The sequence below is a fragment of the Aotus nancymaae genome, unplaced genomic scaffold (assembly GCF_030222135.1).
Source record: "Aotus nancymaae isolate 86718 unplaced genomic scaffold, 86718_ANA_hifiasm-v0.15.2.pri h1tg000108l, whole genome shotgun sequence".
In the NCBI taxonomy this organism is placed as follows: domain Eukaryota; kingdom Metazoa; phylum Chordata; class Mammalia; order Primates; family Aotidae; genus Aotus; species Aotus nancymaae.
Window position 1 is genome coordinate 36,790,337 of NW_026988523.1, and position 26,862 is coordinate 36,817,198.

Below are 26,862 nucleotides of genomic sequence, written 5' to 3' on the forward strand. Positions count from 1 at the left end.
ATTTGATATTAAATTCTCAGTTATTATTCCTCCCCTGAAAGTCCAAGTCTGGATATCATTGCTCTCTCTTTGGCATTGAGTGCTCTGCAAAGTCTAAGACTAACTTGATATTTTTCTTTCTGAGATGACTGCATTTTTCCCTATAATCATACACACATACATATATATATTATTTTAATATATATATATTTTGTTGCACTTTAGGTTCTGGGGTACATGTGAATAACATGCAAGATTGTTGCATAGGTACATACATAGCAATGTGGTTTGTTGCCTCCATCCCCATCACCTATATCTGGTATTTCTCCCCATGTTATCCCTCTCCAACTTCCTACCTCCCACTGTCCCTCCCCTAGTCCCCCCCCAACAGACCTCAGTGTGTGATGCTCCCCTCCCTGTGTCCATGTGTTCTCATTATTCAACACCCACCTATGAGTGAGAACATGCGGTGTTTGTTTTTCTGTTCTTGTGTCAGTTTGCTGAGAATGATGGTTTCCAGGTTCATCTATGTCCCTACAAAGGACACAAACTCATCATTTTTTATGGCTGCATAGTATTCCATGGTGTATATGTGCCACATTTTCCCTGTCCAGTCTATCATAGATGGGCATTTGGGTTATTTCCAAGTCTTTGCTATTGTAAACAGTGCTGCAGTGAACATACATGTGCATGTGTCTTTATAATAGAATGGTTTATAATCCTTTGGATATATACCCAGTAATGGGATTGCTGGGTCAAATGGAATTTCTATTTCTAGGTCCTCAAGGAATCGCCACACTATTTTCTACAATGGTTGAACTAATTTACACTCCCACCAACAGTGTAAAAGTGTTCCTGTTTCTCCACATCCTCTCCAGCATCTGTTGTCTCCAGATTTTTTAATAATTGCCATTCTAACTGGCATGAGATGGTATCTCAATGTAGTTTTGATTTGCATTTCTCTAATGACCAGTGATTATGAGCATTTTTTCATATGTTTGTTGGCCTCATATATGTCTTCTTTTGAAAAGTGTCTGTTCATATCCTTCACCCACTTTTGAATGGGTTTGTTTGTTTTTTTCTTGTAAATCTGTTTTGGTTTTTGTAGATTCTGGATGTAAGTCCTTTGTCAGACAGGTAGATTGCAAAAATTTTTTCCCATTCTGTTGTTTGCCAGTTCACTATAATGATTGTTTCTTTCACTGTGCAGAAGCTGTGGAGTTTAATTAGGTCCCATTTGTCTATTTTGTTTTTTGTTGCCAATGCTTTTGGTGTTTTAGTCATGAAGTCCTTGCCTATGCCTATGTCCTTAATGGTTTTGCCTAGGTTTTTCTAGGGTTTGTATGGTATTAGGTCTTATGTTTAAATCTTTGATCCATCGGGAGTTAGTTTTAGTGTAAGGCATCAGGAAGGGGTCCAGTTTCTGCTTTCTGCATGTGGCTAGCCAGTTTTCCCAATACCATTTATTAAACAGGGAATCCTTTCCCCATTGCTTGTTTTTGTCAGGTTTGTCAAAGATCAGAAGGTTGTAGATGTGTGACATTTCCTCTGAGGCCTCTGTTCTGTTCCATTGGTCTATATCTCCGTTTTGGTACCAGTACCATGCTGTTTTGATTACTATAGCCTTGTAGTATAGTTTGAAGTCAGGTAGTGTGATGCCTCCGTCTTTGTTCTTTTTCCTTAGAATTGGCTTGGCTATGTGGGCTCTGTTTTGGTTCCATATGAAGTTAAAGGTGGGTTTTTTTTCCAGTTCTGAAGAGGGTCATATGTAGCTTGATGGGGATAGCATTGAATCTATAAATTACTTTGGGAAGTATGGCCATTTTCACAATATTGATTCTTCCTAACCATGGGCATGGAATGTTTTTCCATCTGTTTGTGTCCTCTCATTACATTGAGCAGTGGTCTGTAGTTCTCCTTGAAGAGGTCCTTTATATCCTTTGTTAGTTATATTCCTAGGTATTTTATTTTCTTTGTAGCAATTGTGAATAGCAGTTCATTCTTGATTTGGCTCTCTTTAAGTCGGTTATTGGTGTATAGGAATGCTTCTGATTTTTGCACATTGATTTTGTATTCTGAGACTTTGCTGAAGTTGCTTATCAGTTTCGGGAGATTTGGGGCTGAGACAATAGGGTCTTCTAAATACACTATCATGTCCTCTGCAAATAGAGACAATTTGACTTCCTCCTTTCCTAATTAAATACCCTTTATTTCTTTTTCTTGCCTGATTGCTCAGGCTAGAACTTCCAATACTATATTGAATAGGAGTGGTGAGAGAGGGCATCCTTGTCTAGTGCCAGATTTCAAAGGGAATGCTTCCAGGTTTTGCCCATTCAGTATGATGTTGGCTGTAGGGTTGTCATAAATAGCTTTTATTATTTTGAGATACGTTCTGTCAATACCTAGTTTATTGAGAGTTTTTAGCATAAAGGGCTGTTGAATTTTGTCAAAGGCCTTCTCTGTATCTATTGAGATAATCATGTGGTTTTTGTCTTTGGTTCTGTTTATGTGGTGAGTTACATTTATAGACTTGTGTATGTTGAACCAGTCTTGCATCCCCAGGATGAAGCCTACTTGATCATGATGGATAAGCTTTTTGATGTGCTGCTGCAATCGGTTTGCCAGTATTTTATTGAAGATTTTTGCATCTATGTTCATCATGGATATTGGCCTGAAGTTTTCTTTTCTTGTTGAATCTCTGCCAGGTTTTGGTATCAGGATGATGTTGGTCTCATAAAATGATTTGGGAAGGATTCCCTCTTTTTGGATTGTTTGGAATGGTTTCAGGAGTGGTACCAGCTCCTCTTTGTATGTCTGGTAGAATTTGGCTGTGAACCAATCTGGACCTGGGCTTTTTTTTGGGTGGTAGGCTCCTAATTGCTGCCTCAACTTCAGCCCTTGTTATTGGTCTATTCAGGGTTTTGACTTTTTCCTGCTTTAGGCTTGGGAGGGTGGAAGTGTCCAGGAATTTATCCATTTCTTCCAGGTTTACTAGTTTATGTGCATACAGTTGTTTGTAGTAATCTAAAATGGTGGTTTGTATTTCTGTGGAATCTGTGGTGATATACCCTTTATTGTTTTTTATTGCATCTATTTGATTCTTCTCTCTTTTCTTTTTTATTAATCTGGCTAGTGGTCTGTCTATTTTGTTGATCTTTCCACAAAACCAGCTCCTGGATTTATTGATTTTTTGAAGGGTTTTTTGTGTCTCTATCTCCTTCAGTTCTGCTCTGATCTTAGTTATTTCTTGTCTTCTGCTAGCTTTTGAGTTTTTTTGATCTTGCTCCTCTAGCTCTTTCAATTTTGATGATGGGGTGTCAATTTTAGATGTTTCCTTGCTTCTCATGTGGGCATTTATTGCTATAAATTTTCCTCTAGACACTGCTTTAAATGTGTCCCAGAGATTCTGGTAGAGTGTGTCTTCATTCTTGTCAGTTTTGAAGAATATTTTTATTTCTACCTTCATTTCATTGTTTATCCAGTCAACATTCAAGAGCCAGTTGTTCAGTTTCCATGAAGTTGTGTGGTTCTGAGTTGGTTTCTGAATCTTGAGTTCTAATTTGATTGCACTGTGGTCTGAGAGACTGTTTGTTATGATTTCCATTCTTTTGCATTTGCTGAGGAGTGATTTACTTCCAATTTTGTGGTCAGTTTTAGGGTAGGTGTGATGTGGTGCTAAGAAGAATGTATATTCTGTGGATTTGGGGTGGAGAATTCTGTATATGTCTATTAGGTTTGCTTGGTCCAGATCTAAGTTCAAGTCCTGGATATCCTTGTTAATTTTCTGTCTCATTGATTTGTCTAATATTGACAGTGGAGTGTTAAAGTCTCCCATTATTATTGTGTGGGAGTCTCAGTCTCTTCGTAGGTCATTAAGACCTTGCTTTATGTATCTGGGTGCTCCTGTATTGGGTGCGTATATATTTAAGATTGTTAGCTCTTCTTGTTGCATTGATCCTTTTACCGTTATGTAATGCTCTTCTTTGTCTCTTTTGATCTTTGTTGGTTTAAAGTCTATTTTATCAGAGACTAGGATTGCAACTCCTGTTTTTTTTTTTTTTTTTCTCTCCACTTTCTTGGTAAATCTTCCTCCATCCCTTTATTTTGAGCCTATGTGTATCCTTGCATGTGAGATGGGTTTCCTGGATACAGCACACTGGTGGGTTTTGACTTTTTATCCAATTTGCCAGTCTGTGTCGTTTAATTGGGGCATTTAGCCCATTCACATTGAAGGTTAATATTGTTATGTGTAAATTTGATCCTGCTGTTTTGATGCTAGTTGGTTGTTTTGCTCATTAGTTGACGCAGTCTTCATTGTGTCAATGCTCTTTACCATTTGGTATATTTTTGGAGTGGCTGGTACTGGTTGTTCCTTTCTATGTTTAGTGCTTCTTTCAGGAGCTCTTGTAAAGCAGGCCTGGTGGTGATGAAATCTCTGAGTAATTGCTTGTTCATAAAGGATTTTATTTCCCCTTTGTTTATGAAGCTTAGTTTGGCTGGATATGAAATTCTGGGGTGAAAGTTCTTTTCTTTAAGGATGTTGAATATTGGCCCCCATTCTCTTCTGGCTTGTAGGGTTTCTGCAGAGAGATCTGCTGTGAGTCTGATGAGCTTCCCTTTGTGGGTACGCCAACCTTTTTCTCCGGCTGCCCTTAGCATTTTTTCCTTCATTTCAACCCTGGTGAATCTGACGATTATATGCCTTGGCGTTGCTCTTCTTGAGGAATATCTTTGTGGTGTTCTCTGTATTTCCTGGACTTGAATATTGGCCTGCCTTGCTAGGTTGGGGAAATTTTCCTGGATAATATCCTGAAGAGTGTTTTCCAGCTTGGATTCATTCTCTTGTCACATTCAGGTACACCTATCAAATGTAGATTAGGTCTTTTCACATAATCCCATATTTCTTGGAGGCTTTGTTAATTTCTTTTCACTCTTTTTTCTCTAATCTTGCCTTCTTGTTTTATTTCATTGAGTTGATCTTCAATCTCTGATATTCTTTCTTCTGCTTGGTCGATGCAGCTATTGAAACTTGTGTATGCTTTGTGAAGTTCTTGTGTTGTGTTTTTCAGCTCCATCAAGTCATTTATGTTCCTCTCTAAGCTGTTTATTCTCATTAGCATTTCATCAAACCTTTTTTCAAGGTTCTTAGTTTCTTTGCATTGTGTTAAAACATGTTCTTTTAGCTCAGAGAAGTTTCTTACTACCCACCTTCTGAAGCCTGTTTCTGTCAATTCATCAGACTCATTCTCCATCCAGCCTTGTTCCCTTGCTGGTGAGGAGTTGTGATTCCTTGGAGGAGGAGAGGCATTTTGGTTTTGGGTGTTTTCATCCTTTTGTGCTGCTTTCTTCCCATCTTTGTGGATTTATCTACCTGTGGTCTTTGTAGTTGGTGACTTTTGGATGGGGTCTCTGAGTGGACGTCCTTTTTGTTGCTGATGAAGTTATTTCTTTCTGTTTTTTAGTTTTCCTTCTAACAGTCAGGCCCCTCTGCTGTAGGACTGTTGGAGGTCCATTCCAGACCCTGCTTGCCTGGGGATCACCTGCGTCTGCTGCAGAACAGTAAGGGTTGCTGCCAGTTTCTTCTATCTTTGTCCCAGAAGGATACCCGCTAGATGTCAGCCTGAGCTCTCCTTTATGAAGTGTCTCTTTGGACATACAGGGGTTGGGGAACTGCTTGAGGAGAGTCTGTCCCTTATAGAAGCTCAAATGCTGAGCTGTGAGCTCCATTGTTCCATTCAGAGCTGCTGGGCAGGTGTTTACATCTGCTGCAGCGGAACTCATAGCCGCCTTTTCTTACCAGGTGCTCTGTCCCGGGAAGGTGGGGCTTTATTTGTAAGTTCCTGATGTGCTGTTGCCTTTTTTCAGAGATGCCCTGCCCAGCGAGGAGGTAGCCTAGTCACAGTCTGCCAGCAGAGGCGTTGCTGAGCTGCTGTGGGCTCCGCTTAGCTGCTGTGTGAACTTCCTTGCGGTTTTGTTTATAGAGGTATAGTTACAACTGCCTCGGTAATGGCGGTCTGCCTCTGTAATGGCAGACTGTCTCTGTAATGGCAGATTGTCTTGATAATGGAGGATTGCCTTGCTAATGGTGGACTGCCTCGGTAATGGCGGACTGCCTTGGTATTGGTGGACTGCCTCAGTAATGGCAGACTGCCTTGGTAGTGGTGGACTGCCTTGGTAATGGCAGACGCCCTTCCCCCCACAGAGCTGGACTGTCCTGGGTCCAGCTGTGCTTGCTGTGAAACTCTCAGTCCAGAGCATTTCAGATTGCTGGTCTTTGTCAGGGTGGGACTGGCCAAGCCAAATCACCTGGCTCCCTGTTTCAGCCCCCTTTTTTTCAGTTGAATGGGTGACTCTGTCTCCCAGGCATTCCTGGTGCCAGTTGAAACGGCGCCCAGATTTGTGTGAGTTTTTGTGCAGAGACCTGCTGCGCCAGTGGAAACAGCTGTGCTGGAGACTTGTGGTGCTTTTCTGCCCAGGAATCTCCTGGTCTGTGGGCAGTAAAAATTCATTTGGAAATGTGGTGATCACTCACCCTCTGCATTTTCGCTGGGAACTGCAATCCAGAGCTGTTCCTATTCAGCCATCTTGGATCCCCATACATATATTTTTAACCTCAAAGGTCAATACTTCATCAATATATATTTTCTGATCTACATATTCAAGTGTTCTTAATTTCCCAACAATGTCTACTACATGTTTGAGTTTCATTTTACTCTTCAGTTCAATTTTCCCAGGGTTTCTATTTTAATTATCCATATAACTGGATAATTGGGGGGCTCCACTGTCTGATTTCCATATTATAATTCTTGCCTTTATTTCTCTGCCTTTCTACTTTGCATTCTGTATTATTTTCTCACACTGATTTTTCATTCAATTAACTGCTTTCAAAGGTTTCCATTCTATTATTACTGCTTCAAATTGGTATCTCATTTCTAAAGTAGCTTGTTTTGTTTGCTCTTGGACTTTGCTAATTTTTTTAAATCCCTTCTTATCATCTTGTCATATCATCTGTTTACTAAATTACAAATGTTGACAGTGTCAATCTACTGTGTGCCAAACACTGAGTAGGCACAGGGAGGTTGTGGAGACCCAGATGGATGCAGTTCTGTTCCCATGAAGCTCACATTCCATTGGCATTAAGGAAGACAGTCAAGAAACCAAAAATAAAGAGGCTTAAGATGCTGCCAAAGATGAGAAGAAAGTAAAACATGGATAAAAACATGGTAATGGGATAGAGAATGAATGAAGTCAGGAAGCTTCCTAGATAGATTGCACTCTGACTTTGGAGTAGTCTCAGAACATTTACATTTTAAAAATAGCCTCTTTACTCAAAAACTTATACTAGGGGCATGTCTGACACATCAGGCTCAAGATTTTTCTATCATACCGTTTTGCTTCTCTGTAAAGAAAATAAACTTTCACTTTCTACTAAATAAAGATTCAATTAAAAACGGAAGCAACTTAGCTTCTAAAAAGACACCAAATCATACACATATAATTTGCACACATTTCTTGAATGTATGTCACACTTCAACAAAAGTTTTTTAATAATGCAACAAAATGATACTGATTTTAGTGAGTTAGAAAACAAGGGATCATAAAAACTCCGGAAGTCTGAGGAGCTGGTTCCTAGGGAGCCATTTCCTCCTTTATTCACAAGCAGCCTTCTCCAAATCTATCATAAGAGTTCTAACTGTTTGGAAATCCTTTGGAGAATTTAAGGCCTTGACCAATATTTATCTACAAGACTGTGCTTGTAGCTAAGTTAATATGTAATTGTCAGTAGAGAAATAGGACACGCTCTGTGCATCAAGATAAATCAGTGTACTGATAGAACACGTGAGGAATGAGAAGAAAATACAATCCATAAGTTCATTTGTTAAAACTTGGGGAATCTACTGAGCTATTTGGGGGGTCTGGCTGAGCCAGGACTGAATGAGGACTAAGAACCCCAGCTAGTTAGTTGATGAAGAAGCCAAGAAGGGGAGAAAACTGGACAGTGCAAGCAGATTTCTAAAGGAATGGGTGAGAGAGAACTCAGCCAGGGGTGGGTGATGGGCAGGAACCCAGCACTTACCGGTGACAAAGAGGCTCACCGCCTCACTGCGCTGGGGACCAAAGCCATTATCAGCTGTGCAGTAGTAGTTCCCTGAATGCCCTGCAGTCAGAGAGAAGCTGAAGGACACTCCTCCCACAGAGGGTGTTGAGCTGCTCCCTAGGGGCACATCCTCATGATAAAACTGGTATAGGATCCGGGGAGAACCTTTCTGAACTTCGCAGTGAAGTGTCACAGTGGCTCCTTCAAAAGTCAGGGCCTCAGCAGAGCTGAGGGTGAGGACAGGACGAGACACAGGAACTGAGGAAGAGAAAAAATGAGCCAAGAGTTGCTTCTGCCTCTTACTGTAGATTTCAGTGCTTGGCCATGCAGATGCCCAGTCTCCAGTCCAAGGTCTCCAGGCTTCACCTACTCTCAGGGCAGCCAAGCAACTTCCCAGGCTTCTCTCACCAGCTCCCCTATCCCCCATGCTGGTCTTTCCCTGTCTGTTCATTTTCCACCAGACCTCTGGTCTCTTCTCTCATGGCTCCCCTTGTTGTGTGATCTGCCTTCCTTTTGCAGAGGAGATGATAATTTCAAGGAAGAAATTCCTTGTCTTGCCACCACCAGACTCACGTGCACCAGCTCCTCACTCCTTCCTGCAACCATGCAGGGTGCCCTGCAGCCATGGAAGATCCATGCCTGGCCTGCCCAAAGGGGGTTTTCCTATGTCTTGACCTTGTGCATACCTGCCTCTGTCCTAGACATAAAGTCCTTACCTCTATTGGCTTCTTCCAAACACCATTTTGATGTGTTTAACTATCTCCATATAAGAAAAACTATCAGATAATACAAAAACAACCCTATTTGCATTTGAAGTTCCTCACAGTCTGTTTCTCTACTTTTCTGTGGTCATTCTTCTGGAAGAAGTGACCTACATTTATCATCTCTACTTCCTTATCTCATATCTCATATGGATATTTTGTCCATTACAACTTGGTTTTTAGCCCTAATAATCTACTAAAGCTGATTTTTCATGATTACAAATGTAGTTATGAGAATAATGCTGAAAATAAAATCGATATTTGTTATAATGACACTATAGTGCTTTTAGCTAAGTTCTGGTGTGTGTGTATTTGTTGGATGTAATTCACAAATATTTATACGTATAGAGACACTAATTTAATCATCACAACAATTCATTGAGGTAGGTGCTATTGTTGTCCCTGTTTCACAGATGAAGGTGCTGAGGTCCTAAGTGGTTGAGTCACACAGCTAGTAAGTGAAGAGGCAGCACTCAAACCCAGGAATTCTGGTCCTAGTCTGTGTATTTCTGCCAAAGAATACTTTGTGGCTAAATTCACTGGATGTGACTCAGTTTTTATCTGTCATCAATCATCTTTTAGCTTTGCCTTATCCAAACCAGCTCACTCTCTTGCTTAGAACACATTCTGCCCTTGGTGACAGTGGGACGCACTCTCATGGTGCCTCTTTTCTCGGCCAGAGTCCTTCCTTCTCATGTCCCATCTCCTCTACTAGGACTGGCCTGGGGGTTCTGTCCAACTGGACACTCTCCTGTTGGACCCTCTCCTTCACTCCTGGCTGCTCCCCAAACTGGCTGCTCTATGACCCGTTTCTCACTGTGCTGCTGGAGTGGTTTTCCCCAACATTGAAACCATTCATGGAGCCCACATTCCCCTGTAGAATATGGTCCAAGGCCCTGGTCTGCTTCTAAATATGTTCTAACCATGTCTTCTTCCCCAACCTTATCCTGTGTTTCTCCACTGTTCCGTCTATGCTGCAGTCATCAAGAACCGACCCCCACTCCAGTTCCTGGCTCGTGTCCTCCCTCCTTCACCACAATCCTCTTCTCCTGCAGGTCTCAATTCACATATGAGCTCTTCGAAAATTTTTTTCTCACTTCCCAACTCAGATTGGCATGCCTTTCCATCTGCTCCTGCAGCCACCAGCAACTTCTATCCTCAGGTTGATATTTTCCCTATTGCTTGTCTGCATTTGCTATTAGCCCCTAAGAACCATGTGGGCAGGGCTGGGTTGGTCTAGTCTTAGATGCATTCTTAGATGTCAGTACAGTCTGGTCCATGGAATATATGCAATCAGTATTTATTAGGTAAAGAAGTGAGCCATTGAATAGGACTTTGTACGTCTCTGAGTGTGTTTGATCATGATGTCACTGTCTCCATTTTCCTTAGGCCTTTGGATATCAGGGCCACTGTTCTCTTTCTAAGTCATTTGATATCTCCCTTCGGGTTCCCTGGTCCTCTCTTTTATAAACTCACACATCCATGTTGGTGGTCGGGGGGGCAACTGGATTCTTGTTTGCCTTCCAACCTGGTATTATTGTTTTATCAGAGAGAAAACTGAGGCTGCTTCTTTGCCCAGCTAAGACTGGATACTCTGTCACCAGCATAGGCCCAAATGACACTGTCTCCTTAAAACTTTGACCTGGCATTTAGCCACATATGGATGGTCCAAAACAGATCCAACCTCAACAGAAACCTTTTTGATGTCCTGTTTGACAGCTACCTGAATAGTCATGAGGGCATTAAGCCAAGCAAGCAGACGTGAAGCTGTCTCCTGGCCTGCCCCCAGCTCACCGCTGTCTATGCCTTTCTTAATACTTCCCAATCAACCCTAATGAAAGGCTTGAGCAAGAGGGACATGCTGGAGTTACTATGATCCAGCTACTTGTCATTGTATCTTACATGACTTTGCATGTGGTTATTCATTAATGTCTGATATTAACTGGACAGGGGACATTTCTGTGCTCCTGGGAACTGAATCTGAGTCTGTATCTACTAAGAACAATTTAGTGAATGAAAATCAGGCATTAGGTGGATGTACAGGACAAGTGGAGAGTACAAGAAAAGCACTTGGCTGCTCTGAATTTCATGAGCAGGGAAGAGAAAGCTGCTGCATCATTAGGAAGGGATGGGAAGGCATCCAGACTGCAGTGGGACAAGGCTCAAAGGGGCAGACAGCTGGTTCAGTGAGCCAGACGGTGAAGGAGGACATTAGGTTGTCCCAAGGAAGAAACCCAGGAAACTGGAAGGTACGTGCAGACTTCTGAAGCGCTAGGTGAGAGAGGACTCTTGGCCAGGGGTGGACGATTGGCAGGAACCCAGGGCTTACCAGTGATGAAGAGTTTCACAACCTCACTGCGCTGGGGGCCACGGCCATTGTCAGCTGTGCAGTAGTAATTCCCTGAATGCTCTGCAGTCAGAGAGAAGTTGATGGCCACTCCTCCTGCATAGTGGGCCGACCTACTCCCCAGGACGACATCCTTGTGATAAAACTGGTACAGGATGGGGAGTGAACCTCTCTGGGCTTCACAACGAAGTGTTGCCTTGACTCCCTCAAAATTCACGTCGTCAACAGAGCTGAAGGTGAGGACAGGACGAGACACGGGGACTGAGAGAGAGAAAAAAATTAGTCAAGATTTGATTCTGCCTCTTGCTATACATTTGGTAAAAGGTAAATAAATCTTGGGAGCCCCATATCACTAAGCCAGAGAGAAAAGTCAAGCTGGGAACTGTGTCAGGCAAACCTGCCTTTCATTTTATTCCTTAATAGGATCGCCACAAAGACTTTTTAAAAAGCTACATACCTCCCTCACAATTTGTCCACTAAAAAATTTGTGGACCCCAAGATCTTTACTCTAAATGGTTCTGTCTTAACTGGTCCTGTTTTACCCTAACAATGTAAATTGATAGCTGATTTTCACAGGTGCAGGATGAAAGACAGAACTCTAAGTCACCCCTGCTTACAGGAGACAAATACATACTGATTGTTTCTTTGATTTTAAAATGCAGACTCACTGGGCTAGAGGAAGACAGAAGTGACTATTCCTCTACCCTCTTCTTAAATATAAACTGTGTATTCTGCTAAAGGCTTATCAAAGACTCAAAAGAATGAACATTTTGTCTCCTATTTACCCATACCTTAAAAAAGTTCTTCATTTTTCTCCAATATCTGTCATTTCCCCTTTAAATATTAAAGCTCTCAAAATCATCTTTGGAGAAGGCAGGGGGCTGAATCCGTGGCACATGTCCTTAACCATGGCAAAATATATTTTACAAGTTGATCGAGACCTGTCTCAGAGAGTTTTTGGTTCACACATTCAATGTTTGGCCAATGCTGATGTTCGGTCTCCAGGCCATAGTCTCCAGGCTCCACCCACCCACAGGGTGACCCAGCCACTTCCCAGGCTTCTCTCACCAGCTCTCCTGTTCTCCATGCTGCTCTTTCCCTGTCTGTTCCTTTTCCATCAGACCTCTGTCTTTTCTCCTCTTCCAGCTCCCCTTGTTGTATGACCTGCCTCTCTTTTGCAGAGGAGATGTTGCTTTCAAGGAAGAATTCCCTTGTCTTGCCACCAGCCGACCCAAACCCTTACCTGCATCAGCTCCTCACTCCTTCCTGTGTCCTGAGACCACGGAACAGTCCTCCTTGACCTGCCTGGGGGCGGGGACCTTCTTCTGTCTCTTGACCCTGTGCACACCTGCCTCTGTCCTAGATAAAACGTTCTTACCTCTGCTGGCTTCTTGCAAACACCATTTGCATGTGCTTAACCTTCTCCATGATAGAAAATAACCAGACAATAGAAAAACAACCCTATTTGCATTTGAAGTTCCTCAGTCTGTTTCTGTGGTCATTCTTCTGGAAGAAGTGAGCTACATTTATCATCTCTACTTCCTTATCTCGTATCTCATGTACATAGTTTGTCCATTACAACTTGGTTTTTATCCCCAACAATCTACTAAAGCTGATTTTCATGTTTCTGAATATAATTATGATGATAATGATAAAAATAATAAAATAGACATCTGTTGTAATGACACTATAGTGTCTGTAACTAAGTTCTGGTGTGTGTATATTTGTTGGATGTAATTCACAAATATTTATATGTATAGAGACACTAATTTAATCATCACAACAATTCATTGAGGTAGGTGCTATTGTTGTCCCTGTTTCACAGATGAAGGTGCTGAGGTCCTAAGTGGTTGAGTCACACAGCTAGTAAGTGAAGAGGCAGCACTCAAACCCAGGAATTCTGGTCCTAGTCTGTGTATTTCTGCCAAAGAATACTTTGTGGCTAAATTCACTGGATGTGACTCAGTTTTTATCTGTCATCAATCATCTTTTAGCTTTGCCTTATCCAAACCAGCTCACTCTCTTGCTTAGAACACATTCTGCCCTTGGTGACAGTGGGACGCACTCTCATGGTGCCTCTTTTCTCAGCCAGAGTCCTTCCTTCTCATGTCCCATCTCCTCTATTAGGACTGGCCTGGGGGTTCCGTCCAACTGGACGCTCTCTTGTTGGACCCTCTCCTTCACTCCTGGCTGCTCCCCAAACTGGCTGCTCTATGACCCGTTTCTCACTGTGCTGCTGGAGTGGTTTTCCCCAACATTGAAACCATTCATGGAGCCCACATTCCCCTGCTGAATATGGCCCAAGGCCCTGGTCTGCTTCTAAATATGTTCTAACCATGTCTTCTTCCCCAACCTTATCCTGTGTTTCTCCACTGTTCCGTCTATGCTGCAGTCATCAAGAACCGACCCCCACTCCAGTTCCTGGCTCCTGTCCTCCCTCCCTCACCACAATCCTTTTCTCCTGACGTGTTTCCATTCATCCTCAGGTCTCAACTCACACATGAGCTCCTCTAAGAAATTTTTTCTCACTTTCCAGTTCAGTTTGGTGTGCCTTTTCATCTGCTCCTGCAGCCACCAGGTATTTTTATCCTCAGGTTGATGTTTTCCCTATTACTTGTCTGCATTTGCTATTAGCCCCTAAGAACCATGTGGGCAGGGCCAGGTTTGTCTAGTCTTAGATGCATCCTTAGATGTCAGTACAGTCTGGTCCATGGAATATAGGCATCAGTATGTATTAGGTGAAGAAAAAAAATGAGCCATTGAATAGGACTTTGTACATCTCTGAGTGTGTTTGATCATGATGTCACTGTCTCCACTTAGGCCTCTGAATGTTAGGGGCACTGTTCTCTTTCTATGTCATTTGATAACTCCCCCCGCTTCCCTGGTCCTCTCCTTTATAATCTCATATATTCCTGGGGGGGACTGGATCTTGCTTGTCTTCCAAGTTTGTGTTAATGTTTTGCAGGAGAGGAAACTGAGGCTGCTTCCAGGCCCAGCCAAGACTGGACTCTCTGTCTCCAGTATAGGCCCAAATCATGCTGTCTCCTTAAACATTGGACCTGGCATTTAGCCACCCATGGATGATTCAAAACTTAGATCCAAAGCTCAATGGAAACCTTTCTGATATCATAACTATTTGACAGCTGCATGAATAGCCGTGAGGGCATTAAGCCAAGCAAGCAGAGGTGAAGCTGTCTCCTGGCCTGCCCCCAGCCCACTGCTGCCTGTGCAATTCTTACCTACTCCCAAATCAACTCTAAAAAAGGCTTGAGCAAGAGGGACATGCTGGGGTAACTGTGATCCAGCTACTTGTCTTTGTGTCTTACATGTCTTTGTCTCTGGTTTATTGATTAATGTCTGATATTAACAGAACAGGAGATACTTCTGTGCTCCTGGAAATTGAGTCTGTGTCTATTGAGAATATAATGAGTGAAAATCGGGCATCTGGGGAGCCACAAGACAAGTAGAGAACACGAGAAAAGGACTTGTCTTCTCAGAAATTACGGACCAGGGGAGAGAAAGCCGCTGCACCATCAGGAAGGGGTGTGAAGGCACCCAGACTGCAATGCAACAAGGCTCAGGAGGCAGACAGCTGGTTCAGTGAGCCAGAGACTGGAGGTGGACATTAGGTTGTCCCAAGGAAGAAGCAGAGGGAACTGGAAGGTACATGCCATCTTCTAAAGGGCTTAGTAAGAGAGGACTCTTGGCCAGGGGTGGATGATTGGCAGGAACCCAGGGCTTACCAGTGACGGAGAGTCTCACAGTCTCACTGCGCTGGGGGCCACGGCCACTGTTAGCTGTGCAGTAGTAGTTCCCTGAATGCTCTTCAGTTAGCAAGAAGCTGATAGATGCTCCCTTTGCAAAGCGGACTGACTTGTGCTTCAGTAGGACATGCTCATGGTAAAACTGGTACAAAGTGTCTCGAGAATATCCCTGGGTTTTACAGTGAAGTGTCACCTTGGTTCCCTCAAAATTCAGGGCCTCTTTAGGGCTGAGAGTGAGGACAGGATGAGACATGGGGACTGAGGAAGAGAAAAAATTAGTCAAGAATTGCTTTTGCCTCTTACTGTAGATTTCAAGGCATGGTCAATGCAAATGCCCAGTCTCCAGTCTCCACCCTTACCTTGCTGTCATCAGAATCACACACCCTTACCTGCACCTGCTCCTTGCTCCTTCCCTCTGCCCTATGACTGTGGAAGCTTGTCCCTGGAGTGCCCAATTATTCTGAGTCCTCTTTCCCATTCCTGTTCATTTCTCCCTTGACTTGCATTGGCCTCAGGGATTTATTTGCCATTGACAGTTTTTCCTTAAAGATTAGCATAGTCCTCTAGAGCTTTTTCTTCAGCTCCCACTCTCTCCCTTGGCCCAGGCTGACCTTCTTTATTTACAGGTGAGAAAACTGAGTTAGAAAGAGACTAGGAGACCTGCCTGTGTAGGTTTTCAGGGCCGGCCAGGACCAGAGTTAGTGTCCTGACTCCTGGTCCGGTGATGATCACATTGTCTCCTTAGAAGTGAGCCTGGAGTTTGCCATGAGTGGAGGGGTGACACAGGGCTCCACAGAAGCTGTTTTGCCCTCATCACCATGATTACTACAGTAGCTTTGAGGTAAGGATGGTGCTGTATACTAGTAAGGGAGGTGATGTAATCTGGGGTGCATATTTATAACCCACAACTAGGGAATGGTAAGCCTCCAGAGTTACATATTTGGTTTAACTATGATGTTGCTATCTGTCTTTGTATCCTACAGAAATTTTCACATGAGTTATTGCCAGTAAGTAATGTTAATTGGGACAACAGATACCTCTGTACCCCAGAGTCAGAGAGAGCTCTGCCATAGCCCACAGCTTATCCCTATGGGTCTAGAAGAAAAAAAAATGATGGCAGGGAAGAGAGCCCTGTGAGAGAAAAGAAAGAGTAGTATTCAATGGCATTGGAAGAAATAACATAGACTTTTCTTTCCTTGGATTTTCCTGGGTCTGAGTTCTTCTAAGATGTCCACAAGAGTAGGGGTCTGTTTGCTTGCACAACTCCCATTCTCTCAGGTAAGGGTTCTTTCTACAGAGGCTGGTGACCCAAGCTGATGTGCGGCTCTGTCCCACTTTTCCAGCCCTATCCTCAGCAAGCCTCAGATCCCACCAACACTTACTCTGCACCTGTATCCAGGATCCCACACTGTGGGATATGGTGCTGTGAGTCACTGTTGCTGCCTTACAGCAGTAGAACCCTGAATCTTCACTCCACATGGCATCAATCTGAAAGTTTGGGGATCTGCTCCAGCCTGATCCCAGGGTCTGGCCATCTTTGAAGAAGCGGAACTGGAGCTGGGCATCTGACCTCTCTAGAGAGAGTTGGGTCTCACAGGTCAAGGTCACTGGGCTCCCGCTGATGGGCTGGGAGGAGCTTGCTCTCAACACTGGGCGTGAAAACAGCTCTAGAGAGAAGAATCACAATAGTCCCAGAGCAATGAGGCTGGAATTGCTTTGGAGAAAAACACATTTCAAGCAGCAGCACATCCAGAAGTAGGGAAAGAAAGGGATGCTATCAATCTCTAGCTTCCTTTTGCCCAAAGCACTGCTGTACTTCCTCTGGTCCTTGCAGGAATGTGCCCTGTGGCACACCCTTTTCCTCCTCTTCTACCTCTATGAACCCAGGGAGTCTCCTTTTGACCAACTCACTTCACAAAATAATGAAGGCTTTACCTTGGACTTGGATTTCGACTGTGTTGGAAGAAACAGGGCAACACCTTTCCTTATGTCCAGTACAGCGATATTCACCATTGTCCTTGAGACTTGCATGAGGAATCTGGAAGTCAGAGCTTTTACTAAGAAATGCTAGGACATTATCATCCTTGTAAATAGTATTCGGTGTTACTTCTGGCTTTGCCCGGCACCTCAGAACCACGGAGTCTCCTTCAAACACAGAAAGCGGAGCTTGCAGGATCAGCGAAGCTGTGGGAAACACAACCGCGGTTACTTGCTTCATCTCATTGCTTCCCTTTTTATTGCTTTTCCAAGTAGATTTTATTTTAAAAGAAGGGTTGGGAAAAAGAATTCTTAAAGTAATTATCATTTCTTTTTTTTTTCTGATTTAAAAATGAACGCATACATCTTGAGAAAAGTCGAAAAGCAGAAAGGTAAGTGAAATCACCGACCACCTCACCACCTGCATCTTGGCACATGTTTTTCCAGTTTTCTCTTCCACTTTCAAGTATTGAGAGTCCCTGTGTATTTTTTTATGAAATAAAAATTGTACTTGTAGTTCCGATGACTGTCCTTTCACTTACGATGCTATGAATACTTTCCTGCGTCATTAGTATCGTTACTGAACCTGATTTTTAATGTTCACAGTTTTTCTTCACTGGCGGTAACATAATTTTTTTAATGAGTATTCTTTATTTTAAACCATGTTAGGGTCTGCCATTTTCAGGGATGTACGTCTATGATTGTTTCAGTAGGCAAATTCTTAAGAGAGGGTGCGTTAAGTCAAAGAGCTTAAGCATTTTATTTATTCCTTGCTAGCACACTGCTTCCACTACGTTCAAGGATGCTATGACTTCAGTTTCAAAACAGGTGGCTTTAGGGCAAAAGAGGAAATGTCTCCTGCTTCATCTTTCTGTCTCTGTATAGTTATCTACCTGTACATTATCTACCCATAAGAGTGAACAACCCTTCTGCCACGTATTAGTCCAAGTAAATAATATGACTTAAAACTATACATAGAGGCCAGGTGCAGTGGCTCATACTTTTAATTCCAGCACTTTAAGAGGCCCAGGCGAGCAGATAGCTTGAGCCCAGGGGTTCAAGATTAGCTTGGGTAACGTGGGGTAACCCCGTCTCTACTAGAAACACAAAAATTAGCCAGGCATTATGGCGGGCTCCTGTAGTCACACCTACTAGGGAGACTGAGGTGGGAGAATCGCTTGAACCAGGGAGGAGGTTGCAGTGAGCCAAGATAGTGACACTGCACTCCAGCCTGGGTGACAGAGTGAGACTCCATCTCAAAAAAAAAAAAAACCAAAAAACAAAACTATGCATAGATTCAGGAACCATTCAAATGAATTACTTCTCAGACTTTCTGTTACATGAGAAGCTTGTAAAAAATACAAATTGCTGGGCCCCACTCCTATAGATTTTGATTCAATAATCATAGGGTAGGCCCTGAGTATCTGTATGATTAAAAAGCTGCCCAAATCAAACTTTAAGAACCACAGGTTTAGAGACATTAATCTACTCAAGTAAAAATTTTCTTCATTTTAATGTTTAAAATTAAGCAGCTAATCCCATTCCCTGTCTGGTTGTATTCTGAGCTTTTTACTCTCTCCCTGCCTTACCACAGTGTGAAATAAAATTGTCCACTCACGAAGGGTCTGAAGTCATAACAGCTAGAGAGAAACATGGGCTGAATTGATTTCTAAAGTCGGTGCGTCTTTCACTCTCTCTCACCTGAAGAGAAGACCAAGCGCACAGGGCTACTGAGCGAGGAGCCCCGGGCCTGGCATCTGTACTCTCCAGATTCTCCAACCTCGAGGGTATTTGCTGGGGTTTCTCTTGGTATTTCTTTCTCAAGGTACCATTTTGTTTTCTGTGGTGAGTAGAAGTGAAATTCCTTGCAAGTCAGAGTCACTCTCTCTCCTTGGAAGACTGTGGTCCATGGAGGCTGGAGGGAAATAACGGACTTGTGTGTCCTTGCTGAGGAGGAAAGAGAAAAGGAGTCTGAGGTGGAGGCGCCTGCAGGCCCAGCCTCAGGGCCTCCTGCTGCATAGCCCGGCCCTCACCTCACCCAAGGGAGAAATTGCCCAGGGGATGACAGTGAGCAAAATGATTTCAGGAGGGTGACACCGGCAGGATTCACCATCAAACGTCACAGTTAGGTAGCCTTACATGGAAGGGGGTCCCAGAGAAAACCACCACTGCACTGCCATTTCATCATGTTCGTACACTCACAAGAACCTCCAAAGGTGATTTTTAAAATCACAATTTTGTACTTTCCCTAAAAGAATAAATCATATTATCTTAAGATTTGTCACTGAGAAAACCTTGGCAGCTCAACTTACTTAACATCTTCATTTTGTAGATGATGATTCAAATGCCCAGAAAAATCCCATCATAGCTAATTGTGGCAGAGCAGGGAAGGGACAAGTCACTCACTGGCATCCAGAGGTGAGCAGGACAAGGTTACAGCTGCGGCCACTGATTCGGACAAGGAGAGGGGTTATAGAGGGTTCTTGCTATTCATAGGTTCTCAGTTATTCACTCTGAGCCAAAGGAATGGCAGTAAGAGCCAGAACTCATTGAATGTGGGATGCCAATGACTTGTCTTCTCCCCTATCTCCCCTTTCTGTGCCTTTCTTTTTTTTAAGGACCCAATTGTTGGATATTCTGTTCCCCACACATTTCCTGGAGGATTTTACTCCAAAGCTGTAGAGAATGCAGCATTCCTGCTGACATCAGCACAGTGGGATGTTTTCAGAGGGATTTTTCTGGCTTGCTGATTGGAGAGGATCCTGTCCTGAGTCCAGCACAATTGCCGTGGAGTTGAAGATGTCCTTCCTGGCTAAGTGGGGTCTGTTGGCAATAACAGTAAATGCAGAGCCTAGCAAAGGCCAGGCGCTGCTTGTGCATTCACCACTTCACCCAGGGAGGGTTGGAGGGTGACCGGGCACTATCCTAGCCCTTGGGCAATGCCAAAAAACCAGGCATCATTTTGAAATCCCTGCTGACCTCAGCAAGAAAACAGGAGATATTAGAGATCTCAGGCAACCGTCACAAATGTTTTCTATTCACTAGGAAGAGACACTCTTATCCAGAGACACTGAAGAGCTAAAGACGGGAGAACTCACCAAGCTGTCCACTGACAGGAGCTGCAAAAAATAAGAGCCAGAGATGAGCACAGAGCCAAGATTCTTTCACTTTAAGACAATTCTCTTTTTTCCCCATGCATGTATTATTTCTTCCATTAAATGCATTTTAAAAAATCTAATAATTTTTCATCAACTGTTTATATATAAATACTAAGGCATGGTGCTTGGACTTTTAAAATAAACTTTAAAAATGGTATCTGCTGTCGAGAAGTTGGTGGAAAAACAAAAACATGATGTAAAGTAATATAATTGTAACACAGGGTGTAAGTGCAATAGAAATACACAGGGATATCTTGTGTACACAAGGGCCACGTAGTCTAGTGTGTAGGATATGTGTGTGTGTGTGTGTGTATAGTATATGTTTGTGTGTATATGTGTTGAAGAGGGTGGATGGATCTTGGAAGGTATCTGAAGGAGATGATACTTCAGAAAACTGGGAGTGAGAGCATAAGAGTCTGCAGGTGGATGTTAGCATTTGTGTGTGGCGAGAGGTGATGGGAAGGGTAATCAAGGCAGAAAGGGCACAGAGGTGGAGAAACGACATTGGTTCTCAGGAGTTGGGAGTGTTGGGGGAAATAAGATCAGAAAGGCATACAGAGTCTCAGTAAGTGGCTCTAATTTTATTTTAAAAGCCATAAGGAGTCATGGAAAGGTTTCAAGGAGGAGATTGACAAGGTTAGACGTTGAACTTTGATGGAACACTCCGTCCCAGGACAGACTTCAGTGGGATACAATACGAAGGAGGGAGATTGATTAGAAGGCAGGGCAAAGAAATGGTCAGGCATTACTTTGAGAGGCCCAGGTGAGCAGATCACTTGAGCCCAGGAGTTCAAGATTAGCCTGAGCAACATGAGGTAACCCCATCTCTACTAATAATACAAAAGTAGCCAGGCATTATGGCAGGCTCCTGTAGTCCCACCTATTAGGGAGACTAGTAACAGAGTCCAAGCTATACTCTCTTCATGAAATCATTGACTCCAACGGCTTGTTATCATCATGTCTACATTTTTTTTTTTTTTTCTGAGATGAAGTCTCACTCTGTCGCTCAGGCTGGAGTGCAGTGGCATGATCTTGACTCACTGCAATCTCCGCCTCCCAGGTTCAGGCAATTCTCCTGCCTCAGCCTCCTGGGTAGCTGGGATTACAGGCATGTGCCACCACGCTCAGCTAAGTTTTGTATTTTTAGTAGAGACAAGGTTTCACCATGTTGGTCAGGCTGGTCTCGAACTCCTGACCTCATGATCTACCCGCCTCGGCCTCCCAAAGTGCTGGGATTACAGGCGTGAGCCACTGCACCTGGCCCATGCCTAATTTTTAAACAATCAACTGAGGCTCAGGTCGTTTAGACCTGATGCTCTGCCCAAGAGATGGTAATGTTTAATTTTTTTTCAGAGTATTTATCCAAAATTATCTTCATTATCTGTTTATTTTCCGGTCTCTAGAATGCAAGCTCTATGAGACCTAGGACTTTTCTTGTGTTCACCATATATCCTCTAGGACCTGTAACAGTGCCTGGTATATAAAAGATATTCTTTTAATATTCCCTAAATATATTTTTGTTGTATAATGATTTAATTAAAGAACTAGGTTAGTAATACAGAGATAGAAGGATAGAGATTTGAGAGCTGGGTAATGAAGAGAGAGAGGACAGAAAACTGACAGGTTTATAAATTGAGTAGATATTCTGCATAAGATTCACGTTTGATTTATTTATTCAACAGAGACTTTTGGAATGCCAATCATACTCCAGGGCAAGGCAATAGAAATCCAGCAGGGAGTGAGAGACACATCATCCCTGTCCACACGAGGCTGTTGGAGACTTATCCAAATTTAAGTGTTTTACTGAGAACAACAAATTATTCACCATTCACCTGAATATTTTGATTTCCTTAGTCTTTGTATTGTTTAAAATGAAGCTAATATTTTTGTGAGTGCTTTCTATATGGTATGCATTTACATGGGTTATTTTATATAACCTTGTCAATAACCCTATGAGATAAGCACTAGGATTAACCCCATTTTATAGGCCAGGAATCTGGTAGCTAGCAGGTGGCAGAATGAAGTTTTGAACCTAGATCCTGTTTGACCCCAGAGCCCATGTTGTGAACTCTGCCCTCTCATTGAAAGGACCTGGCTAATGCTCATATTATGTGGGTGCCACACTGAGATGCATTCCTACCTCAGGAATTATAGTCTATGCACCTTACAACTTTGGGGTCCTCTTTTCTTATATCATGCCCGCTCCATTTCTGCTCCTCTAGCTCCTAACTCACCTCTAAGTTTCATGAAGTCTTTACTAGCTATTTTGCATATAGTTTATCGTCTGCCTACAGCATTCATTGGTAACTTTTCCTGGACAGTTATTTAACTGGGATCTTGTTGCACAGCTGTTTGAAAGCACACTGGCCATGCGGGAAGCCCTTCTATGTCATGACCTTCCTGAGCATAGACATGGTGCCTCCTGTGGACTCTTACTGTTCAGCACCTGGTACAATACTGTGCATAGCTATTACTAAACACATTTGCTGAACAAATAAACATATTTCATTCTAATATTTAAACTTTAGTAAAAACCAACCAGTTGGCACCTCTGAATTGATAGAGACTTATCCATACCCACAGGCACAAAGAGAAAGTCATATGCTTTAGATTTGTCCTTGCTTTGCCCACCTACCCCTCTCCAACCTCCCCCACTCCATTTCTTAATCAGCCAATCGCTGCAGTGGTTTGCAGTTGTGTCCAAAAGAAACAGGTGTCTTTCCTGTTAGAAACCTTGCCCTCGCATGCTCGGGACCAGGATCTGGCCTTGTCATACAAGGAGTAAATACATCTCCTCTGCAGAGAGGAGAGCAGGCTTTTCTATAAATAAGACAATATGAACAAACAACCATGAAACATTTTCCAGCCTTTATGAAGTACTTTTTGAAGAAAAAAAATTAATGAAATTTTAAGTGTCATGGTTACTATGGTTTCCTACTCTGTAAGATTGAAGGTTTCTTCCAACTGTGACCATTTTCTTAAGCCTCAATAGAAAGCCCTGAGCTACAGAGTAAAGTTCGAAAATCTAGTCTCTTCACGTAGGAAAGATTCTATCAGCAGGGGCTGAGCCCCACGAAACAACTAGACCTGCAGTGGAGAGAAGCTGTCTCGACCCCACCCAGGGCCCATGTTGAGCCCATTTACTCACCCAGGAGCAGTAATATCACCCGCAGCAGCATGAAGACCTGGACCACCAAGGGCTGAGACCAAAAGAGAAGTTTCATCAGGAATAACCGGTTTGGACTTAATCTTACAGTCAGGACACTGCACACCAGCTCCAGGGAGCACATCTGAGAAGCTACACTTTCAAAAAGAGCAGAATACATTAGTGAATTAGAAAAAAGGAAGTGGGAGTACTCATATTCAACTACTAATCAAAGTTTCCTGCCCGATGATCAAAGAAGGAAAAAAGAAGTTAAGGTTTTAAAAAATCACATACCCTTGACCCCACGTTTCTGCTAGTGGGAAATTACCCTGAAGGAAGTATCTGAAGAGAGTTCTATAAGAACGTTTATTGTAGCATTCATTCTTGCCTAAACACTGGGCACAAAACTTAAAAACCATGCTACGGAAACTGTTTAAGAATATTCTGATTCATCTGTGCAATGACAAGCAATCATTAAAAAATAAGGTAAATCAGGATGTACGAAGAAGGCAAGACCACTCTGTTTGACGTGAAGAGGAAAAAAGTGAGATATAGATTGGTTTTGTAGTATTATCCCAGTGGATAGATATAAAAAAATAGGATACATGTATACATCAACTCTTTTAAGTATACTTCTTTTCCTGGAAAGTACACACAAAAATATTGATTATGCTTGAGGAGCAATAGGTGGGAAAAAGACATTTAATTTTATGTATTTCTGTACTGTTTGATTTTTTTTAAAAATTATCATGTGAATGTATAGCTCTTATAATTTTCTAAAAGTCAAGTTTCCATCCTGGTATACTGGTCAACAGAGGTTCCTAAGACATTAGCTGCCATGAGGAGTGACAGTTTCTTTCTTTCAAAAATTTTCTCCACCCTTTCTCTCTAGGCCCATACCTTGGTCTTCCTAAGGGGACATTTAATTTTATATCTACAAATTTTACATCACCTTAGTTGTGTTATGTCACATCTGACCCACTGCATCCTGAGGCAAGAAAACCATACAGGGGTTACAGGAGTGAATAGAGATTAATCCATCTAAGTCCAGGAGGAGAGCTTCAAAGGGAACACAGAGTCTTTACCTACTTTTGGTGCTAAAACAAATAGTGCTGCTATGAACATTCTTGTATACATTTCTTGGGGCATGTGGGCATACAATTTTATTGGGTATATACCTGGGAGTGGAATTCCTGGCTCATAAGGAATGGATATTTTCAGTTTAGCAAGTACAACCAAATTATTTTCCAAAGTGGTTGTGTCCATTCACACCACAGCCGCCAACCAACGTATGAGAGTTATCATTGTTCTAAAATTCTTGCTGATACTGATATTGTCATTTAGTAAAATCTGGCCATTCTGCTAGAATTATCTCAATGTAGTTTTAATTTTTATGTCTGGTGAATTTGAGACTGAGCATTTTTTCATAGTCTAATTGGTGATGTAGATATTCTTTTTATGTGCAATCTGTTAAAACCTTTCCTCATTTTTCTCTTTAGCCTTTCTTTTCCTGTTTTGTAGTTATTTTACGCTGCGAATATAAACCCTTCGTTGGATATATGCATTGCAGATGTCTTCCCTCAATCTGGAGCTTCCTTGCTCATCGATACTGACTTTTGATGAACAACTGTTCTAATTTTGACACAGTTCAGTTTATCAATCTTTTCCTTTATGGTTAGAGATTTTTGCATCCCTTTTAATAAATTTTGTCCACTCCAAGGTCATAAAGATGTTCTCCCAGGTTATCTTCTAAAACTTTATTTTTTTTTAACCATTTAGTTTATATTTATAATAGGATTGCAATTGATTTTTGTGTATAGTATGAATGTTTCTATTCACTTTTAATGTAAATATAGGTAATTTACCCAGCCCTATTAATTGAAAGTTGATTTTTTCCCACAGTACAGTGCCATTTCACCTTTGTTTTAAAACAAAAAGCCATGTAAGTCTATTCTTGGAAACTCCTTTCTTGCTCATTATTCTATTTTGTCTATCCTCATGCCAATATGACACTGTTCTGATTATTGTTGTTTTATATTAACTCTTATTAACTGGTAGTTTAAGTCATAAAATGCTGTTCTTCAAAATTGTTATGGCTATTTTTGGCTCTTTGGATTTTTCTGTACATTTGAAAATCACCTTGTCAATTCCTGTCCCCTTTCTCCCAAAAGCCTAGTAGACTTTTAATAACGGGGATTGCACGGGATTTATAAATTAATTTGTATAAATTAGAAAAGATTGAGTCTCCCAATCCATAAACATAAAATATACCTTCATTTGTTTAGGCCAACTTGACATTCTTTCAGTAATTTTCTGGAGCTTTGTCTGTAGAAAATACATCTTTTGTTAGGTTTATCCTTAGGTTATTGATATGTTTTTGATGAGATTGTAAGTGACATCAGATTTTTTTCTAAATGTATATTGGTATGTAGAAATATCATAGTTTTTTGTTTTATTGACCTTCATTTTTATTTTTTTGAGATGGAGTTTCCTCCTTGTCCCCCAGGCTGGAGTGCAGTGGCACGATCTTGGCTCATTGCAACCTCCACTTCCCAGTTCAAGCGATTCTTCTGCCACAGCCTCCCGAGTAGCTGGGATTACAGGCATCTGCCACCACGCCCAGCTAATTTTTGTATATTTAGTAGGAGATGGGATTTCACCATGTTGGTCAGGCTGGTCTTGAACTCCTGACCTCAAGAGATCTGCTCACCTTGGCCTCCCAAAGTGCTGGGATTACAGGCATGAACCACCGTGCCTGGCCTTGCTGACCTTTTAATATCTACTAAAATTGCTGAATTTACTTATTGACTCTAATAGTTTAGGTTCTTTTAGATTTCATGCATACACAATCATATAATGATAGTTGTATTCATTATTTTTAAAACTTAGATGCCCTTTTCCCTCACTTATTGCACTGACTAGGAACTCAAACATGATACTAAAGAGAAGTGGTAATATCAGGCATCCTGTCTTAGTCTCACAGAAAAAGCTCTTAATATTTCAATATTAAATATGGTATTTTTGTAAGTTTTTAAGGTAAATACTGTTTATCAGATTAAATACCTTTCCTTATATTTCTAATTTGCTAAGATTTTTTCATTTTTTTTAAATAATGGATGCTGTTTCAGTAACTATCTTTATTGCCTCTATTAATATGATCATACGGGTTATTTACTTGTATTGTCAATGTGGTAAATTACATTGATGATTACAAATGTAAAATCAACTGTGCATTACAATTTGGCCATGATGTGTTACATTTTTTATGTATTCTTGAATTTGACTTATACATTTGCTGTGCTTTTTAGCATTTGTGTTCATGAGATAGATGGACCAATTTATTTTCTTGATGAATTTTAGTAACAAAATTATATTGGTGTCATAAGCAAGCTCCTCTTTTTCTATTCTTGTGATGTTTAAGATTGATGTTATTTCTTCCTTAAATGTTTGGAAGATTTTACTGGTAAAGATACTTAAGCTTGAAATTTTCTCTTGGGAAGGGCAAATTATAGATTTGATTTTTAAAACTGATATGAGATTATTCAGATACTTTATTTCTTCTTGGGCCAGCTTTGATATGTTGTATATTTTTAAAATTTGTTTATCAATATTTCCAAGTCTATTGGTACAACA

The 26,862-nt window shown here is 41.8% G+C and overlaps 1 protein-coding gene across 3 annotated transcripts in view; it reads right to left on the reverse strand.

The window, feature by feature from the left end:
- The window catches only part of LOC105715414 (Fc receptor-like protein 5), a 58,653-nt gene that overhangs the window by 15,458 nt on the left and 16,333 nt on the right, over positions 1 to 26,862 (reverse strand). Inside the window, exons 2-9 of one of the 3 annotated variants that reach the window (XM_064370806.1) lie at positions 23,233 to 23,382; positions 20,025 to 20,045; positions 18,628 to 18,873; positions 16,885 to 17,133; positions 16,332 to 16,616; positions 14,929 to 15,207; positions 11,168 to 11,446; positions 8,057 to 8,335 (exon numbers count right to left, since the gene is read on the reverse strand). In XM_064370806.1, coding sequence (XP_064226876.1) covers positions 8,057 to 8,335; positions 11,168 to 11,446; positions 14,929 to 15,207; positions 16,332 to 16,616; positions 16,885 to 17,133; positions 18,628 to 18,873; positions 20,025 to 20,045; positions 23,233 to 23,374 — 1,780 coding nt within the window. In that variant the 5' untranslated portion in view covers positions 23,375 to 23,382. Of the gene's footprint in view, positions 1 to 8,056; positions 8,336 to 11,167; positions 11,447 to 14,928; positions 15,208 to 16,331; positions 16,617 to 16,884; positions 17,134 to 18,627; positions 18,874 to 19,238; positions 19,997 to 20,024; positions 20,046 to 23,232; positions 23,406 to 26,862 lie in introns of those variants that run through there. The other 2 variants (XM_021667387.2, XM_064370807.1) reach the window with 2 other exon arrangements.